Source organism: Phyllostomus discolor, chromosome 8 (assembly GCF_004126475.2).
Source record: "Phyllostomus discolor isolate MPI-MPIP mPhyDis1 chromosome 8, mPhyDis1.pri.v3, whole genome shotgun sequence".
Classification (NCBI taxonomy): domain Eukaryota; kingdom Metazoa; phylum Chordata; class Mammalia; order Chiroptera; family Phyllostomidae; genus Phyllostomus; species Phyllostomus discolor.
In genome coordinates, this window is record NC_040910.2 from 57,927,171 (window position 1) to 57,946,281 (window position 19,111).

Sequence of the window (19,111 nt, forward strand, 5' to 3'; positions counted from 1 at the left end):
TCTTGCTCACCACCCCACAATGCTGATGGGAGGTCACCTGCACTCAGTGACCCCAAACACACTTAGCAGAGGAGCCTTCACGTGTAAATTAGGCTTGCTGTCTGTTTTGCATACAAAACCAAACATAACAGGTTCCTCTGTATCACTATTCTTTCTCTTTGATCCTGCGCCTCTTCACATGTGGCCTCCTAATTAATGCATGGGCCTGGAAGAGCTGCCCCAAGCCCATGGCGTCCACCCTCCCTGCCTGCTCCAGCTTTTCTGCATCTCTGCAGCCCTTCATGGCCCTCTCACTGCTGTGGCCTGTCCTGGGTCCTTCTGGATCCCTGAAGAAGATGTGTCCTCCCCTTTTCTGTGAACAGATGACCCAGCAGCCCAGCTGGACCTCTCCCAGGGGGAGGAGAATGAGCCACGTGTTCCAGAGCTGCAGGACCTGCAGGGGAAGGATGCTACCCAAGTCTCCCACTTGGGTGAGTCATGATTCCACCACTGGGTGGACAGAGTGGAGTGGTAGGTGCTACTGGCCAGAGGTGGACCACTCCTTGCCATCTCTCTACATCCCTCTATATACCCAGACTGTCTTCATAGAACACATCTTGTCTCTTCGCTGACTCCTCACAGAAAGAATGTAGGTTTTTATTTTGGCAGGTGTGGGGATTGCACTCCCTCAACCAGGGACTAGGACACAATGGGAATATATTTGTCCTCTGCTGTGAATAGCACTTGGGCTGTGCTGACATGCCAGTAGCCCCTCCACAAGTGAGGTCTCACCCCCCTTAGGTCAGGGAGAGAAGGAGGACCAGGCACAGGACTTCCAGGTGTCTCATCCTCTAGTCCTTCCACCACGTACTGCAGGTGAGGAAACTCAGGCATGGGGTGCTAGGGCTCGGCTGACAACAGCACTGCTCAGCAGCAGCATTTCCCAGTCCCCCTGCCCTGGGCTTTTTGTGTCACCAGAACCTGAGTTTTAACCACTCTGCCATAATACCTTGAGAAACTGCCCCTTTAAGACAAAAAGCTTCGTATGGCATCAGTGGCAGCCCACCCCCCTTCCCCTACAGGAACTGGAGCCAGCACAGTTCAGTCAAGTGTGGCTCCCCACCTCCCCTGGAACCAGCATGCAGGCCTCTTGAGAGGCCTGCTCCCTGCCTTGTCTGCACCGGCAGGCTCTTCCGCCTGTGTCTCTGCAAAGGGGGGCACTGGGACCTGAGAAATCGCACCACAGAAGTGGAAATGACCATGGTGTGGCAGGCACTCATTCACAGTCACGTAGGCAGGGCAGAACCAGGACCCACACCAATACCATCTAGCTTCAGAGCCTGTGTCTGTGGTGTCAGCCATTTGTCTACAAATTCATTTTATCTACAAACACTGATCAAGGTGCTGCCCTTGGGTCACGGTCTGGCATCTGTTAAGAGGCCCCCCAGGTAGTGCTGCAGCTGCACAACAAATTCACTTTTCCATTTTCTCTGGAAAGACTTTCCAAGTCTCCAGCCAATCCTGGTGGAAGAAAGAGGAAGACGGGAGGAGCTGCAGGTGCCAGAACTCCAGGCCTGCCAGCAAATAGCTCTTGTGCAGAGCACCTGCCCAGGTAAGGAGAGCCTCGGAAGGCATGGGGTATACCCTGTGTGTGTGTATGTGAGCGTGTGGTATGTGTATATGTGCATCTGTGTGTGTGCAGGTGTGTGGTGACGGCATGTGGTACATGTGTGATGTCTGCTATATGGCAGGTTACATGTGTGTGGTATGCGATTTTTGTGTGTGTGCCATGGAAGTGTGCGTGTGTGGCACATGTGCGTGCATATTTGCTGTTGGGGATAGGGCCAGGGATTGAACTCAGGTCCCTGCCAACCTACCGATTGTCAGCCGAAGGTGCTGATTCCCTTTTGCTAGGGTCTCTCCCAGCTGATCTCCCACCTACAGCCCTCCCCTTGTGGCCTTCCCATGTAGGCTGAAGCAGGTGTGCCATGGCGCTGCTGGCCCTGTAGGAATGTGTTTCTTACCCATGTAGGAGTGTGTTTTGGCACAGGGCCAGAATCTTGGGCCAAATCTTGCATCTAAGAGCAGGGTTGTGAATGCCAAAGTGAAGGGACACTGGAGAGCATGTGCCTCGCCTGCCCTCACAGGTGGCCCACACACATTTGCACTCCAGGTCATGTTAGTAAAAGTCACCACTTCCAGAGGCAGACTAAAATATAACCAGCCATCTTTTTGGGGTTTTTTAAATATATTTTATTGATTATGCTATTACAGTTGTCCCATTTGCCCCCCTTCATTCCCCTCCACCCTGCACACTCTCTCCCACGCACATTCCCCCCCTTTAGTTCATGTTCATATGTCATAAGTTCTTTAGCTTCTACATTTCCCATACTATTCTTGCCCTCCCCCTGTCTATTTTCTACCTACCATCTATGCTACTTATTCTCTGTACCTTTTCCCCCTCTCTCCTCCTCCCACTCCCCTGTTGCTTAACCCTCCATATGATCTCCATTTCTGTGGTTCTGTTCCTGTTCTAGTTGTTTGCTTTTGTTTTTGTTTTAGTTGTGGCTGTTAATAATTGTGAGTTTGCTGTCATTTTACTATACATGTTTTTTATCTTCTTTTTCTTAGACAAATCCCTTTAACATTTCATATAATAAGGGCTTGGTGATGATGAACTCCTATAACTTGACCTTATCTGAGAAACACTTTATCTGCCCTTCCATTCTAAATGAAAGCTTTGCTGGATAGAGTAATCTTGGATGTAGGTTCTTGCCTTTCATGACTTGGAATACTTCTTTCCAGCCCCTTCTTGCCTATAAGGTCTCTTTTGAGAAATCAACTGACATTCTGAAAGGAACTCCTTTGTAGGTTACTGTCCCCTTATCTCTTGCTGCTTCTAGGATTCTCTCCTTTATTTTAGTCTTGGGTAATGTAATTGTGATTTGCTTTGGTGTGTGCTTCCTTGGGTCCAGCTTCTTTGGGACTCTCTGAGCTTCCTGGACTTCCTGGAAGTCTATTTCCTTTGCCAGATTGGGGAAGTTCTCTTTTGTTATTTGTTAAATAACTTTTCCACTTGTTGCTCTTCCTCTTCCCCTTCTGATACCTCTATAATTCGGATGTTGGAACATTTAAAGATGTCCTGGAGGTTCCTAAGCCTCTCCTCATTTTTTTGAATTCTTGTTTCTTCATTCTTTTCTGTTTGATTGTTTCTTTTTCTTTCTGGTCCACTCCATTGATTTGAGTCCCAGTTTCCTTCCCATCACTATTGGTTCCCTGTGCATTTTCCTTCACTTCACTTAGAGTAGCCTTCATTTTTTTCATCTAATTTGCAACCAAATTCAACCAATTCTGTGAGCATCCTGATCACCAGTGCTTTGAACTGTGCATCTGATAGGTTGGCTGTCTCTTGGTCGCTTAGTTGTATTTGCTGTGGAGCTTTGATCTGATCTTCTGTTTGGGCCATTTTGTTTTTCTTTTGGTCTGGTCGCACCTGTTATGTAGTGAGGGACAGAGCCTTAGGTGTTTGCCAGGGCGGGGCAACCCTCGGGGCTGGGTTGTGATGCTGTATTTGGGAGCAGGGTCCGAGAGGGAACTATGGCGCTTGCTCCTCTCCGTCGGATTTCAGTCCCTTCTGCCGCTTTCCCCAAGCAAACTGGGCCTTTCTGGTGCTAATTCCTGTGTGGGTGGGCTTGTGCACATTCTAGGATCCTGTGGGTCTCTCCAAAGCACTCTCCTGGGAGGCTGGGAGTATCTCTCTGCGCCTCAACCCCCACAAGGTGTTTTTAATCAGTGTCCCGAGGTTCTGTTTCCCGGCACTGAGACTCTGTGTTGCAGAGTCTGTCTTCCTGCCCAATTTCACCTGGTTTATCTGCACGAGAATGTGGAATCGCCCAGACAGCCAGGTGCCTCGCGCACAGTGCCTTGCTTGACAGTCGCCCCCTCGGTGGGCCTGCCAGCCGCCTGTGCGCCCAGGGTCCGCCCACTGCAATCTTACACCCGGGATGCCTTACACACCCGGTGCCACAGCTTTGTGCCTCGACCCATCTCCGCCCAGCTGCCCAACTGCACCCCTCTTACAGGTCTGGATGAATGTGTCTATTTTAACTCCTTGGTTGTCTGACTTCCATACAGTTCAATTTTCTGTCAGTTCTGGTTGTTATCTTGTTTTTAAATGGTTGCTGACCTTATTTTGGTTGTGTGAGGAGGCACAGTGTGTCTGCCTGCGCTTCCATCTTGCCAGCCATCTTTGATGTCTTTGTTGTTCAGGGGTTCTTCCAAGCACCAAACCTGAGTCTCTGGTTCTTTTTTTTTCTTTCTTTCTTTTTTTCTACTTAAAAAAAAATTCCAGTTGATACTTACCTGGCAGGGGAGATACCATGATGATGAAGGTGGCTTTCGCAAGATGAGGCTTATCCATTGCACTACGGATGTGCTAACCCCTGTGATTTCCCCAAATGTGGGAAACTTGACTGCATAATTTGTGGTGTGGGGGACTGTGTTCACACTCTCCCCTGAAAAAAAAATAAAATAAAAATTCTGGTTGACATAAAATATTATATTAGTCTCTGGTTCTTACTTGAACCTACTGTGTCATGGAGACTGCCCACAGCTGTGGGTACTGACTCACACACAATCTGTTTTACCCGAGACAATAACAGACAAATCTTGCCCTTTTGGGGCAAGATTTGTCTGTTATTATAATTGCACCCAGCACTATATAGGGCTCAGTGCCACTTCTCTTCACCCCATCAGGTGTAGACAAAATGGGTTTTAGGGTTACAACAGATCCAGAAGGAAGATGGCCCTTCCCCACACACTTGGAGCTCCCTCACCACTGGTTTTCGGAGGTACCTGCTACAGGCCAAGGGTGGCCCCTCCCCAGGCAGAGCACAGCCAGCTCAGTGTCCTGGACGAATGCTTGCTGCTTATACGTGCTGTCCCATGTGCACTTGGGGCTACCTCCACCCCTGCCTTCCCACAGCAGCCTCACGCTAGGCAGGGTGGGAGGTAGTTACCCAGGGGCTTCCAGCCACTCTCGCCCTTCCTGGGCTCTGACACAGAATACATACTGAAATGTCCAGAATCCCAGGTTGCCTGAGGACAGGAGAGAGGATGTCAGAGGATAGGCATTGTCTTTATTTCAGTAGCTTCTGCCACTCCCTCTGACAGCAGCTGAGGTGTCCCTGTGTCCACCTTGGTGGAGACTCATGCAAGAACCGACCCCCCCCGCCCCACACTGCTATCTGTCGGTGCCACACTGACCAGCATTAGAATGCTGCCCTGAGTTGTTTTCTCTGTGGATCAGGTAGTTATTGTTTAGTTTCTATTTTTGCCTGTTCCTCCTTTACCCTGGGTAAGCTCTGTTTTCAAGCCCTCCAGAGTATGGCCCTCATGAGGTTTTATGTACTGTTTCTGTACAGTACCTTCTGAAGTAGGTAGGTACTATCTCAGTCAGACTGGCTCATGGAGCAAAAGCCATCAACAGGGCAGCTAAAATAGCCCATTTCTCTCCTACAGTGTGGAGGTGGGTGAGCCTGAGACCGAGGCCCTGGCAGAGTCTGGAGTAGGGTGGGCTCTCCACCTCATGGCTGCCTTCTTGCCCTGTGCTCCCCGGGCCTTGTCCCAGTGTGTTCTGTGTGGGCAGAGGGCTCACTCCTCACTTGTGTTCTTGCTCACTCATGCTCTTCAGCTTCAAGACATATCTAACCCTAATCACCTGAAGGCTCCACTTCCTAATACCACCTCAGAGGGAGAGGGCTTCAACCTACACATTTTGTGGGGGGGCACAAACACTCAACCTATAGTGGGTCCTCTGATGTCTCCATTCTGCCGTGGCTGTCAGACTGTGGAGCCGAGGGAGCCGAATGCGGCATCAGACCCAAGGCCTGGACTTGAGTCCACTCTGCTAAGCAATAGTTTACTGTTTCTATGCAATCAAAATTATGGTTCTGAGTCCATTGCCTCTTATTTGCACATAGTTCCTCCCATTTTTCTTTTTGTAAAATTCATGGGTTGTCTCAGCACATTTGTTTTTCACATTTTTTGCCCAAAATTTTATTTATTTTTAGAGAGAGAGAGGAAGGGATGGAGAAAGAGAGGGAGAGAAATATCAATGTGTGGTTGCCTCCCGTGTGCCCCCTACTGGGGACCTGGCCTGTAACCCAGGCATGTGCCCTGACTGGGAATCGAACCAGTGACCCTTTGCTTCACAGTCCAGCACTCAATCCACTGAGCCACATTAGCCCGGGCAGTTTTTCAGTTTTAAAATGTAATACTCTATTCATCTTTTGGTTTTATGTCTTGTAAGAAAGCCTCCTGATCCTAACATGACAAAACTTTTTTATAATGTCTTTTTGTTGTTTTTTTCCCCCTTGGCTTCCTGCCCCCTCCCACTTCTCTCTTCTGCCCCTCAAGCTCAAGGGGAGCACCCGTCATCTATTCCCAGCCCACGGGGTGCTGTCCTTGAGGAGTTTGCGCCAGCCTGGCACAAGTCTTGCCCAGCTCACAGAGCACTGCCACAGGCTTCGGTATCCCCAATCCCGATTGAGCTCAGTTCCCCTCGCAGCCAGGGCAACTTTTCTCTCTCCTTTAAGTTTTTTCCTCTAAAACAGAAATAGGAATCAGAGCTTCCTTCTTGGGTTATTGTTTGAAGATTACACCATTTAATACGTATGCAAGCATGCAGACCACAAGTCTTTACTGTTTTCCTATTAGCCTAGCAGCCAATTCAGAGGATTCCCACTGCCCTGCACAGCCCCTTCTGAACTCATCACTGCTGAGCTGAAGCTTCCTGGTCTTACTCTTTCGCTGGTGTTTTGGGAACACCTCCATCCCACCTTGTCTGGTGGGAATTACTACCTGTGTGTAGATGGCCTGCAAGAGCACTAACCGTTGTTTATGCCCCTTTTTTAGCAACCCTGCATTTGTCTTTGGCCACGTTTGCCGACGAGGGAGGGCCGTTCCCTGTGCACTCTGTTAGTCTCCTAAGGCTCCCACACCACAGGGCCATAGACGGGGAGACTCAAACAGCAGGAATTATCTTTCTCAAAGTTCTGGAGGCTGGAGCTCTGAGATCTCAGTGTCAGAAGTAGGGGTGAGGTCGCTCTCCTGCAGCCTCTCTTGGCCTGTAGATGGCCAGCCGTCTTGTCCCTGTGCTTCCACGCGGTTGTCTCTCTGCACGTCTGTGTCCTAATCTCTTCTTGTAATGTGTAATGATGCCGGTTGGATTAGGACCCACCCTAAGGATCTCATTTTAACTTAATTACCTCTGAAAGAGCTGAACTCCAGATATCCTATTTAGGTATATGGGGTTATGACTTCAGCATAATAAGAATCTTTAGGGGATGTAATTTAGCTCTTAACACTCCATCCTCTGGTCCCCCCAAATCCATGTCCTTCTCAATGCACAATACATTCACCCTCTTCCCACAGCCTCCAATGTCATAACCTATTCCAGCATCAACTCTAAGTGACCTCATTGCTTTCCTGTAGCCGGAGATGACTCGGCGCCCCCCAAGGACAGCCTGGATGAGGAGGTGACCATCGAAATCGTTCTGTCCAGCTCTGGGGATGAGGACTCCCAGCTAGGCCCCTACTGCACAGATGAGCCGCGGAGCCCCACAGGGAAGCAGCTTGGCGCCCCCACCCCGCAGCAGAATGGTGCCCCGCTTGGGGGCGAGGTGCACACCTCAGGGAAATCCTACGTGTGCCCCAACTGTGGTAAGGTCTTCCGCTGGAGGGTCAATTTCATCCGGCACCTGCGCAGCCGCAGGGAGCAGGAGAAACTGCACGAGTGCTCGGTTTGCGGGGAGCTGTTCAGTGACAGCGAGGACCTAGACGGACACCTTGAGGCCCACGAGGCCCAGAAACCTTTCAGGTGCGGCGCCTGCGGGAAGAGCTTCCGCCTCAACTCCCACCTGCTCTGCCACAGGCGTGTCCACCTGTCGCCTTCCGGGCCCCGGCCGGTGATAGGAAGCGAGCAGGGAGCGGCGGGGCCGGACATACCACTGGCCGAGGGCAGGGCCCGGCTGAGCGCCCAGTGCTGTGACTGCGGTAAGCTGTTCCAGCGGCCTGAACACCTGGCGAGGCACCGCAGCAGTGTGCACGGCAAGGACCCGGCACGGCCTTTCCGGTGTCGGTACTGCGTCAAAACCTTCCTGCACAACTCCGACCTCCTGCGCCACCAGCGCCTACACATGAAGCGCCGCTCCAAGCAGGCGCTCAACTCCTACTAACGGAGGCCAGACCCTCCCAGGACCAGGATGGACCTTCCCTAGGACACACCTCATCCTCCCGCCCTTTGCTCTCAGGTAGAAATGAGATAGTGGCCAACTGAGCATTTCTTCTGTCTCTGCTGTGACAAAAAGCAGGGAGGAAGGCAGCAACCAGCTTGGACTAGCCCGGTCTCTCTGGGTCCTAGAGAACCTCCTTCAGTGCTTCCCAAGCGGGCGGAGGGACTGCGCCGCTCCAACTGCCGTCACCCCTTGGGGTCTATCCCTTGCCACAATTCACTTCATGCCAGGCAGCCCTGTTGGAACATTCGCCCTCATCCTGAGGTTCCAGGGTAACCACTTCCCATCTGAGAACAAGAAGTTGTGGGCAGGTAAAGCTAGAGAGAGGCTCTGGGGAGCAGGGCCGGGCATGCCTGGCAGGCCATGTTGCCAGCAAGCCTGAGGAGCACCCTCTGTTATGCGGCATTCCTTTCAGGGTTGGGACCCCCCCACCCCCATCCCCAGGGCGCTGTAAGCTCCTCACAGGGGAACTGTGTCCTACATTTATTTGTGATGGTGGCTGCTTATTAGGGATTGTTAGGTCACTGAGGGCAATACCCCATTTTGAACTATGTTGCACCCCCTGCCCAATGTCATTTCTGTGTACCCTGAACGTTCTGGTAAATGGTGTGGGGTGAAAACAGTTGTCATCATGTGAGAGGCACTTAAGTTCCCCTGTCTAGGCCATTGTGTCGGGAATGGGGAGCTCAGGCCCACTGAAGAGTCCTATTGTCTGGGTGAGGAGCTGTGCGGAGCAGCCCCCTGTGAGGTCAAACTCTGCATACACATTAACTTGGCTGCTGTTTGTATTCTTTTGCTAGAGCTGCCTTAAGAAAGTACCAAAACAGGTGGCTTAGAACAACAGAAATGTATTGTCTCATTTCTGGATGCTGAGAGTCCAAGGTCAAGGGGGCGGCATGTTGGTTCCTTGCAAGGGAGGGTTTGTTCTACGCCTCTGCCCCAGCTTCTGGGGGTTGCTGATGGTCGATATTCCTTATAAAGCATCACCCCATCTCTGCCTTCATTTTCACGTGGTGTTCCTGTGTACATATCTGTCTCCAAATTTCTTTCCCCTTTTTATAAGGACACCCATCATATTGGACCAGGGCACCGCTGCCTACACTGGTGTATTCCTGTCTTGACTGGCAACATCTGTGGTGGTGACTGTATTTCTGAGAAAGGCTGCATTCTGATGCACTGCAGTCAGGACGTAAATATGAATTTAGGGTGGCAGGGAGACAATCCAGTCCACAACGCCAGACCGTCTGTCTTGTGGCACCACTCGTCCCAGATGGACAGATGACTCAGTAGACATTTGAGATGGCTGGCTCCCCACCCCACTGGAAGCAGCAGAGCCGTGAAAACCCGCGGCCTGGAGTTCTGGGTTGGGAGGAATGTTGCAGTGAGGCCTCCAGCCACATAAACCATTGGCCAGGTTCAGTGTCAAGAAAGCACAGGGGCTGTGCAATGGTGGTTGAATCACAGCCGCCAGCTGTGCATTTTGTGTTATTTGTATGTCAGGTCCATTGGTAGGCAGCCAGATTCCTTGTCACTCATGTCATTTTCACACTGAGATGCCACTGCCACAAGCCCAGTGAAAGAGCCACAGGGTTTTCTAATTCTGATGACTGCCTGTGTAGACATACCTACACACTGAGAAGCAGTACATGCAACAAAACTGTCAGGTCAGACCCTGGACAAGAAATAAACATTGGGGCTCGTCATTTCTAAGTAGTTGGCCTCTTTTATTGATTGCCAGGAAAGGGAAAGATGAATCCTGAAGGCCATCGGAGGGGGAAATTCCAGTAGAAGCCAGGCTCTGTATTTGCCCCACTCTCCTGCACTCTTGCCCAAGAGCTTGTCAACCAGAACGTCACTGTCCGTTTGCTTCAGACATTTGCCTAGTGGAGGAACATTGCTCTACTTACTGCTGTGTCTCGCCTATAAAACCAGATCCTAAATAAGAGAAACAACGGGGATATAACTGCAGGAGTGGGGAACCCCTGCACCCTCTGACCCAACACACCCTGGAGCCTACCTAGTAAGAAGCTCGCATCACTTAGGATTAGTTTTTATGACAGAGGATGAAAGTGAGAACAACAAAAAGTAAGGGATGCACTGGGTGAGAGAGGGGATCCAAAGGCAGAGCTTCCATGCCCTCCACCCTGGAGTTGGGTGCAATTGCTCCCAGCCCAACTCAACCCATCACCCTGGGCTCCACTGAGCCATCCTGAGCTGTTACCACCTTTCATGACTACGCCTCATATGGTTGATCCCACCTCCAGTCTCCAGCTCCCTTGGCTCCCCTCCACTCCCCAGACTGGCCTGGCATAAAGTCCCAACTCTAATCATGAATTTGGTCTTTCTGGTAATCAGCACTTCCCCCTCCCATCCTACTCCCCAATGTTCACCTCTTTAGCATAACAAAGACATTCCAGAAATTTCAAGGGTTCTTGAAGTAAGGTGCCAGGAACCAGAAGCAGAGACATATACTCTTTATTGTGCTGCCCTGACTTCAGAGAGTATGCAGGGTGCCTGCCCCACTCTGCTCCCAAGTCCCAGCCGTGGCCATCTGTCCCATTGCCTCGTTGCCCTTCTTTGCTGGCTTTGGCCACCAAAGCTTGCTCACTTAAGAACGCCAGCTCGCTGGTTTCTCAGAAAGCTGCTTTGGTGTCCAAGACAGCACTAAAAGCCCAGTGAGAACTGTACTAACCCTGGAATGGGAGTTTCCTAGGAACACCTGCTCTTATTAGTACTTTTGACAAGCTGCGATTTTGGGCAGCTAAGAAAATTACACAATTAGAGACTAGGAGAACAAAGAGGCCTTTGTTAGGATTTTATTCAAAGATGGTAGACACCTCTTTAATGATATGTGGCTTCATATCCCAGGCACTGTGTGCGTGTGCACAGTGGGGCCTGCAGAGGGGTCTGCAGGTCGGTCAGCTTCATAACTCCAGTGGACAGCTAAAGAATCCAGGAAGGAATATATACAAGTGTGTTACCTGTCCAAAGCCTGTGTGCCTGATGTGTCAAAAGGTCAAAACTCAAAACATCAGAGTTTGCGGTAAGGAAAGTCATACTGATTGAGAAGAGAGCTCGAGTAGTTCGTCAAGTTCAGAGTTCAGGCTGCTTTCATGTCAAGGGGAGGGGAGGGGCTATCTGTGTGAAACTCAAACTGCAAACAGACTTCTCGTGATCAGCATGTCTACATTCAAAACTGAGCAGTTTTGAACAGGTGGAGTCAGAGGGAGACCAAGCATTTCACTCTATTACAGGTGAACATCTCCTGCATTGACCTTGAAATCCTAAACATTGGTAACCAGAGACAGCCTTCCAAAAAGAATCTTTGGAGACCTGCTTCTCCACCCTCAGGGAGCTGGTCTTATGAGGTCAGGTGTTGCAGGTGGTGGGCTGGAGGCCAAGTGATTTTAGATGTGCTGTATGCACCCGCTTTCCTCTGCCCACAACAAGGAGTGTCCAACTCCTCTGCCTGTCTCAGGAGACTCATGAAATCTAAAGTGAATGGACATGTGAGGAGTGGTGTTAAACACTGGGCCACTGTCATTGAACCTCTGCCTTAGATGCACACCTGATGGGGCCACAGGAAGCAGCAGGGCTGCAGTTCCCATCCACAGTTCACTCCCTTGGCCTGTGGTAAACTTGGACTCTAATTGTGAGAAGTGGAGCCGGAGGTAGACACCTGGGCTTCAACAGCAGTCAGCCCATCTGCTTCCTCCAGTCCACAGCTGTGGGAACACCCACATAGGTGGGTTTTAGAAATGTGGTCCCTTCAAGCCTTTTTAGATGGTTTATGTTTGCAAATTATTCACTGGCCTAAAAAGGAGAAATATATTGAACACTTCAATTTACTGGGCTGCATTCACCAAGATTTAAATATGACTGGAGTACTTTTCCACAAGGCCCACTTTTTTGTTGCTATTGGTGCAGGATCTTCCTGATGCTGCATTGCAAACAGCTCTCAGCAAAGTAGCATGCGCACAGGGGAGGCAGGCTCCACACCCCAAAGAGGCCAGAGTGAGGAAGCTGCCTCTAGCCCCGTTTTGAAGCAAATGAGGTGCAGAGGCTCATAAAACATGGAATTAGTTAGGTCGAGGTATGTGTGGTTGACCTGGTTTCCCTCTCCCAGGCAACAGGTCTCATGCATTTCTAGTCACCGCATGGTTTATCCACAAAACTCTGGAAGTCAGGAGCAACTTCCGAGTACCTCTCAGCACAGAAGTACATTATAAAAAGGCAAGAGAGAAATACAGGAAGGAGGTTTAAAAAAAAGCAATTTGCCTCATGGTGAGCCAGGAAGCCTTAGAATTTGAGGCTTGGGAGTACCTGGGTCATGATCCTGGTATCAAGACTCCAGGACTGATTGGCTGAGTGATGCAGGACCGTTCGGACCAGTGGCCATGGCTCCTGAGTGCCTTTCCTGAGACTCCCTTCTCTTCGAGTAGTGACGAAGACTCCAGGACCTTCAATTCAGTAGGCTTTATTCTTAGGAGCGAATCCCAAGTTACAGCACAAAATCTTGGGAGAGAGAACATTCATTCAAAATTCCTGAGAACCTGGTATAAACAGGTAATAACAATCACGTGTCCCCAGGGCCAGCAAGAGAAGACACTGGGAAACTGTGGGGACAAAGGAGGCATATGCAGTGGGTTGAGTTGTGTCCTCCAGAGATATGTCCAGGTCCTAACCTCTAGAATCTATTAATGGGACTTTATTTGGAAAAAAGCCTTTTCTGGTGTAAGCCAATTAAAGTTCTTGAGAACAGATTACCCTGGATTCCTTGGTGAGCCCTAAATCCCCTGACACGTGTCCTTATAAGAGGAACAGATGTGACAGTAGAGGAGACACACGGGGGATGGTCATGTGAAGATGGGGGCAGAGGCTGCAGTGGCATGATCACAAGCCAAGGACCTTTTGGAGCCAACAGAAGCTGGAAGAGGCAAGGAAGCATCTGTCCCTAGAGCCTTGAACACTGTGATGTCATGCTTCTGGACTTCAGAACTGTGAGAGAAGACGTTTTTGTTGTTTTAAGCCACCCAGTTTGTGGCAGTTTATTACACCAGCTTCTGATGATTCCAGGCATCCCTTAGCCTGTGGCCACATTACTCCCAACTCGGCCTCTGTCTCCACATGGCTCTCTTCTCTGTGTCTCTTGACACCACACCATGGAAATTAGGAGTAGTCCAAGCAGCCCTGGTGCCCATGTCTCAAAATCCCTAACCTAGTTACATCTGCAAAAACCCTCCAATCAAGGGCACTTTCTTAGGTGACAGTGCTCAGGTCTTGACAGGGACCCCATTTGGGCCACTGCAGTGATCCTCAACGATTTGGTTCTTTAAAGGGAGGAAACCAGCCAGGTGATCAGTAACCTATGACTCTGGCAAATCACACTGCCCTTGACATTCTGGTGTCCACAGTGAAACAATGCTCCCTCCAGAAATAGTGCTCCTCAGCCAGAAGTTCAATGTGAAAACTGAAAGAGACACAGTAAGTTACCGGAAGCCCTCCTTGGCAGGTGGGGACAATTTGGTTAACACTGTGTCTAAGAGCAAAGACAATTTGTGGAAAGAACCCAGGATTTCTGCCCATGGACAACATCACGGCTTTGCAACCTAAAGCAGTGAGGGACTAGGGGCCAGAGACAGGGAAACACCTCAGTGTATCCGTTAGGATTCTCCAGAAAAATGGCAGCACCAGCATGTATACTTACACAAAGGGGCTTGATTCCAAGGAATTTGCTCACAGGATTGTGGGGGCTGGCAAGTCGAAAACCCACAGGGCTAGCTAGCCAGTGGGGGACTCAGGAAGAGTTGCAGTTCCAGTCTAAACGCCCTCCACTGGAAGGATCCCTTTGTTTTTGTTAAGGCCTTCATCTTAGTTTGGGCTATTGTGACAAAAATACCATAGACTGGGTGAGTAAACAATGTTTCTTGAAACATTCATTTCTCACAGTTCTGGAGGCTGGGAATCTGAGATTGAGCCACCAGCAGATCTGGTGTCTGGTGAGACCCTACTTCTAGTTCATAGCCATCTCCTTGCTGTGTTACCATTTGGATAAAGAAACTCTCTGAGTCTCTATTATAAGGTCACTGAATTTCATGAGGACTCCACTCCCGTGACCAATCACCTCCCAAAGACCCATCATCCTGGTACCATCATATGGGAATTAGGTTGCAATGTGTGAATTTTGAGGGACATAGACATTCACTTCCTAGCAGCCTTTGGATGGGGCACACCCACATTATGGAAGGCAATCTGCTTTCTTCAAAATCTACTGATTTAAGTATTAATTACATATACATATATAAATGCCTTCCCAGAAACATCCGAAATTTTGACCAAATATCTGAGCACCATGGCTCAGCCACACTGACACATGAAACCAGCCATCACACTAACTTTTTCAGGTCTGTGTGACAGACACCAAAACCTGTTCCTAGGATACCTGGTGAACAGAAGTCTTAAGCAAGTTAAACACTTGGCTTCCATATAAGCCCTAAGCCTGGGTTAACAGATGATCAGGCATTGTGTTGGCTTTTCATCACTAGAGTAAACGTGGGTCTGGTCAAGACAGAGCTCAATTTCAAGCTTCTTGATTTGTCTTTTGCTGAGAACCTCAGGGTCCCTTGAGTGTCCAGGGCAATGTCCTAGCAGGGATGCCCAGAAGCAGCCTTAGGTACCCCCAGAAGAGGCCAGGACTCAGGGCTGTGCACCACCCTGCTCACCACAACTGCTTTGGAACATTGAAGATTGTTCACTGACCATTCCTGCCCCTGCCAAGGCCCTGAGACTCCCCTCCCTGTGGCTGCCCACCAACCTGGGGGAGAAAGAAGGCTGTGAGAGGAGCATCTTGATCATCTCTGTAGCTCACACAGGAGGTTCTCAGGATGAAATTTTTCAACAAGAGCCAAGATGGAGGCATAGGTAGAAACCTTCGCTTCCTCACACAACCAAAAGGAGAAAAACAATCAATCTAAAATCAATAAACAACCAGAAGCGCCAGAAAATCAAACTGCATGGAACTCCAACAACCAAGGAACTAAAGAAACAGTCAAAGAGAACAACCAGAATGGTAAGGCGGGGAACAGAGAAAAACCTTGGTGAGGCAGCAGACTGTGGGGGTGGGGCTGATTGTGGCAGGGTAGCAGGGTGCACAGGAGGGGCTGACTTAAGGGGAAATTGAGACTCAGAGGTGGTTGTGGGCTATGGCAGTTGCTGTAGTAGGAGAAACACCCAGTCTCACACAAGAATTTGTGAAAAGTGTGCTAGAGAAGAGCAAGCAAGCTGCACTGTTCCCTCTCTGGCCCCTCCCCCACAGGCAGTTCCAGAGCCACAGCAAGGAGGGTTGCCCTGCCTGGGTGAATACCTAAGGCCCCACCACCTTACAATTTATCAGGGGTCCCAAGCAAAGAAATAGGCCAAAATGAAAGAACAGAGCAAAACCTCAGAAAGAGAGCTAAACGAGGAGGATATAGCCAACCTATCTGATGGAGAATTTAAAGCCTAGGTAATCAAAATGCTCACAGAACTGATTGAGCTTGGTCCAAAAATGAAAGAACAAATGAAGGATACCCAAAATGAAATAAAGCAAAATATTCAGAGAACCAATAGTGACAGGAAGGAAAACAGGACTCAAATCAACAATTTGGAACAAAGGGAAGAAATAAACATCCAACCAGAACAGAATGAAGAAACAAGAATTCAAAAAAGTGGAGAGAGTCTTTTGAACCTCTGGGACAAACATTCTAGTATCTGAATTATAGGGGTGCCAGAAGGAGAAGAACAACAACAAGAAATGGAAAACTCATTTGAACAAATAATGAAGGAAAACTTCCCCAATCTGGCTGAGGAAATAGGCTTTCAGGAAGCCCAGGAAGTCCAGAGAGTCCCAAGGAAGTTAGGCCCAAAGAGGAACACACCAAGGCACATCATCATTACGCTACCCAAGATTAAAGACAAAGAGAGAATCCTAGAAGCAGCAAGAGATAAGGAGTTACCTACAAAGAAGTACCCATAAGGCTATCAGCTGATTTCTCAAAAGAAACCTTACAGGCAGGAAGGGGCTAGAAAGAAGTATTCCAAGTCATGAAAGGCAAGGACCTACATCCAAGATGACTCTGTCCAGCAAAGCTATCATTTAGAATGGAAGGGCAGGTAAGGTCCAGTTAAAGGAGTTATCATCACCAAGCCTTTATTATATGAAATGTTAGAGGGACTTATCTAAGAAAAAGAAGATAAAAAATATGAACATTAAAATGACAACAAACTCACAACTATCAGCAAATGAACCTAAAAAAATAAAGAAAGACAATGAAAACAAAACTAAGCAAACTAGAACAGGAACAGAATCAGAGAAATGGAGATCACATGGAGGGTTTTCAGTGAGGAGGGGGAGGGGGAAATGGCACAGGGAAGGGGAAGCATAATTAGTAGGCATTAAATAGACAGGGAGAGGTCAAAAATGAAATAGGAAACAAAGAACTCAAAGAACTCATATGTACAACCCATGGACATGAACTAAGGGGCGGGGGGATGCTGGAGGGCTGTGGGGTGAAGGGTGGATGGGAGATAAAGGGGAAAAATTGGGGAAACTGTAATAGCATAATCAATAAAGTATAATGTTAAAAAAATTTTAAAAAGGTGAAAGGGAATATAATTAATAATATGGTGATAAACTTTCACACACACACACACACACACACACAAAAAAAAGAAAAAAAGAAAGAAAGAAATTTTTCAACAAATGACCAAACCTTGGTAAGGTAGATAATTGGGAGCCAGGAAGATGAGCTTGAAAGGTGAGATGAACCTTCCCTGGGTTGTAAGATGCCACATCCTGGGGGTGTCCCCCATCCTGACAGGCAGTGGGGCTCACTGGTTTCCTCAGATGAGCTCTGGACAGGCCCAGGAGGCCCTGGCTAGTGACAACCACATCATGCAGTGGGCAGTACTCAGGAGCATTGGGGCAGGGGACATGATGATACATGAAAGTGATAGGGAACTTAAGAGTTGGAAATTTTTAGTTTAAGTAATAGCTAATAAGCTTAGTAATCAATGCATATGAAAGCTTTTGTTCCAGGAACTGAAGGTACGACCTACACTGACTGTAGGAACTGAAGATAAGACCCACCCTGACTCCAGGATAAGCAGTTCCACCTTTGTTCCTCAAAGGGACTGCAAGCAACTCAAGATGATATCTGAGCCATTGTACTCCAGGATGAGATGACCACTGGTCAGGACACAGCTAAAGACCACCACCCAAGATAGCAATGCTGAAGTCTTTTTTTTAATACAATTGACATTTCCCTGAATTTCAAAAGCCCTCGCCCACCTTGTCAATTCCCTGCTATAAAAACCTTGTCCTGGAAAGAAAAGACAAGATGGTCTGTTAGTGTATGAACCCACCATCTTCTCAGATCGCTGGCTATCTGAATAAAGCACCCATAAAGATTCAAGCCCTGTCTCTGCTTATTGGGTTTGGTAGCGACAGGCAGCCCAAACCCCGGTGTCTTTTCCAGTTTCAAAAGCACTCACCTCTGGGCTTCAGGAGGCTGAGCCCCTGACCACCACTCCCCCCACCTCCCCCACACACACTCCAATCAGCCCTGCTCTAACCTGACCTTCTCTCTCTTGGCTTCCATAACCCACCACTTCAGAGTCTGATGTAGAGTAGGTGTCCCAGGCACCTTCGTTTCCTCCTGTCCATTTCCCTTGCATCCACCAGCCTTAGACCTCCAGTTCTCACCATATCCCCCACATCGTCCCCAACTTATCCCCAACTTATCACCACAACCTCTGCATATAGCGTTTCCAAGCCAGCCTACCGAAGGAGTAGGAGGGCAGGCCAAAGAGAAAGGTCTGCAGGCTCGGCTTCCTCTACCAAGAGCCTGCTTTGCTCCAAATCAGGGACCTCCTCCCAGCTCTAGGCTCAACCTAGAGTCTCCCTCTGGGTGGCAAGATTAAAACTCCACGCCTGCCACCCTCCCCTTCTCTTACCTGTTGCCCTGAGATTAAATCCCCTTGAGTGTGAACGCACCTCTCTGAAGCTGAGCAAGACTCACCATGCGGAGTGGGGACCCCTCATTTTTCACCCTAGTTTTAAAGGCCCTTCATATTATCCCCTCATCTAGAATGGACTAAGGAGGACAAGGGGCATAGCATTAGCATGGCAAGGAATTTTCCAGAAGGAATTCACCATCTCTTCCTAAGGGGAACTGGTTCCCAACACTATGGCATTTGCATAAAGGCATGCCCCTGAACTGCATTCCTTTAAATGGGTTTGGTGTGGCCCATTCATTTGGTGAACAAGGGGAATCTGAAACCCAAACCCAGAGGTTTGCACAACTCAGTCAGAGTACCAGTTGGTGGTGGGACAGAGTGCCCATCCCTGCCCCAAGCTTCCCAGCTGTAGCACATTTCCCTGGCTTGCAGCAGGAGCACCCCCAGTTGAAGCTCAGTTTCCCTCACCCAGGTCTGGCGCCTGACTCCACGCTCATAGCCACCTGTCCCATCCTGCTCCATCTAGTCCCAGATTTCCTGCTGCACCCGCCCTTGCAAGGTTGGTTCTGTGCATGGCCCAGCCTGTATTCACTGAGCAGTGTGGGGAAGAAACATGTTTTCTCCACCTTCTTCTAAGCAGTGATTGGGGGCCTGCAAATTACATGGACAAAAGATACATAAACAAAAGAAAAGGCAGATTTTTATTCACATGTATGCAGAAACTCACAGAGATGTGTGACTCAAGTGTGTGGTTAGAATACAAAGCTTACACCATCTTACTAGGGGTGCAGAGGAAAAGGGTACTTCTGGGAGAATAAATGGCCTGATAGAGTGGGGAGAAA

General features: G+C 49.1%; 1 protein-coding gene and 1 non-coding gene across 3 annotated transcripts in view; both read left to right on the top strand.

Moving 5' to 3' along the window:
- Positions 1-9,983, top strand: part of ZNF496 (zinc finger protein 496) — a 37,087-nt gene extending 27,104 nt beyond the window's left edge. For both annotated transcript variants that reach the window (XM_028534379.2, XM_036032771.1), the window contains 3 exons: positions 363-470; positions 1,478-1,591; positions 7,474-9,983. In XM_028534379.2, the coding sequence (XP_028390180.1) occupies positions 363-470; positions 1,478-1,591; positions 7,474-8,216 (965 nt within the window). In that variant the 3' untranslated portion in view covers positions 8,217-9,983. The remainder of the gene's footprint in view (positions 1-362; positions 471-1,477; positions 1,592-7,473) is intronic.
- LOC114515443 lies at positions 4,334-4,496 on the top strand. Its single transcript, XR_003686191.1, has one exon. It is a non-coding gene; the product is annotated as a U1 spliceosomal RNA (small nuclear RNA).
- Positions 9,984-19,111: the final 9,128 nt, after the last annotated feature.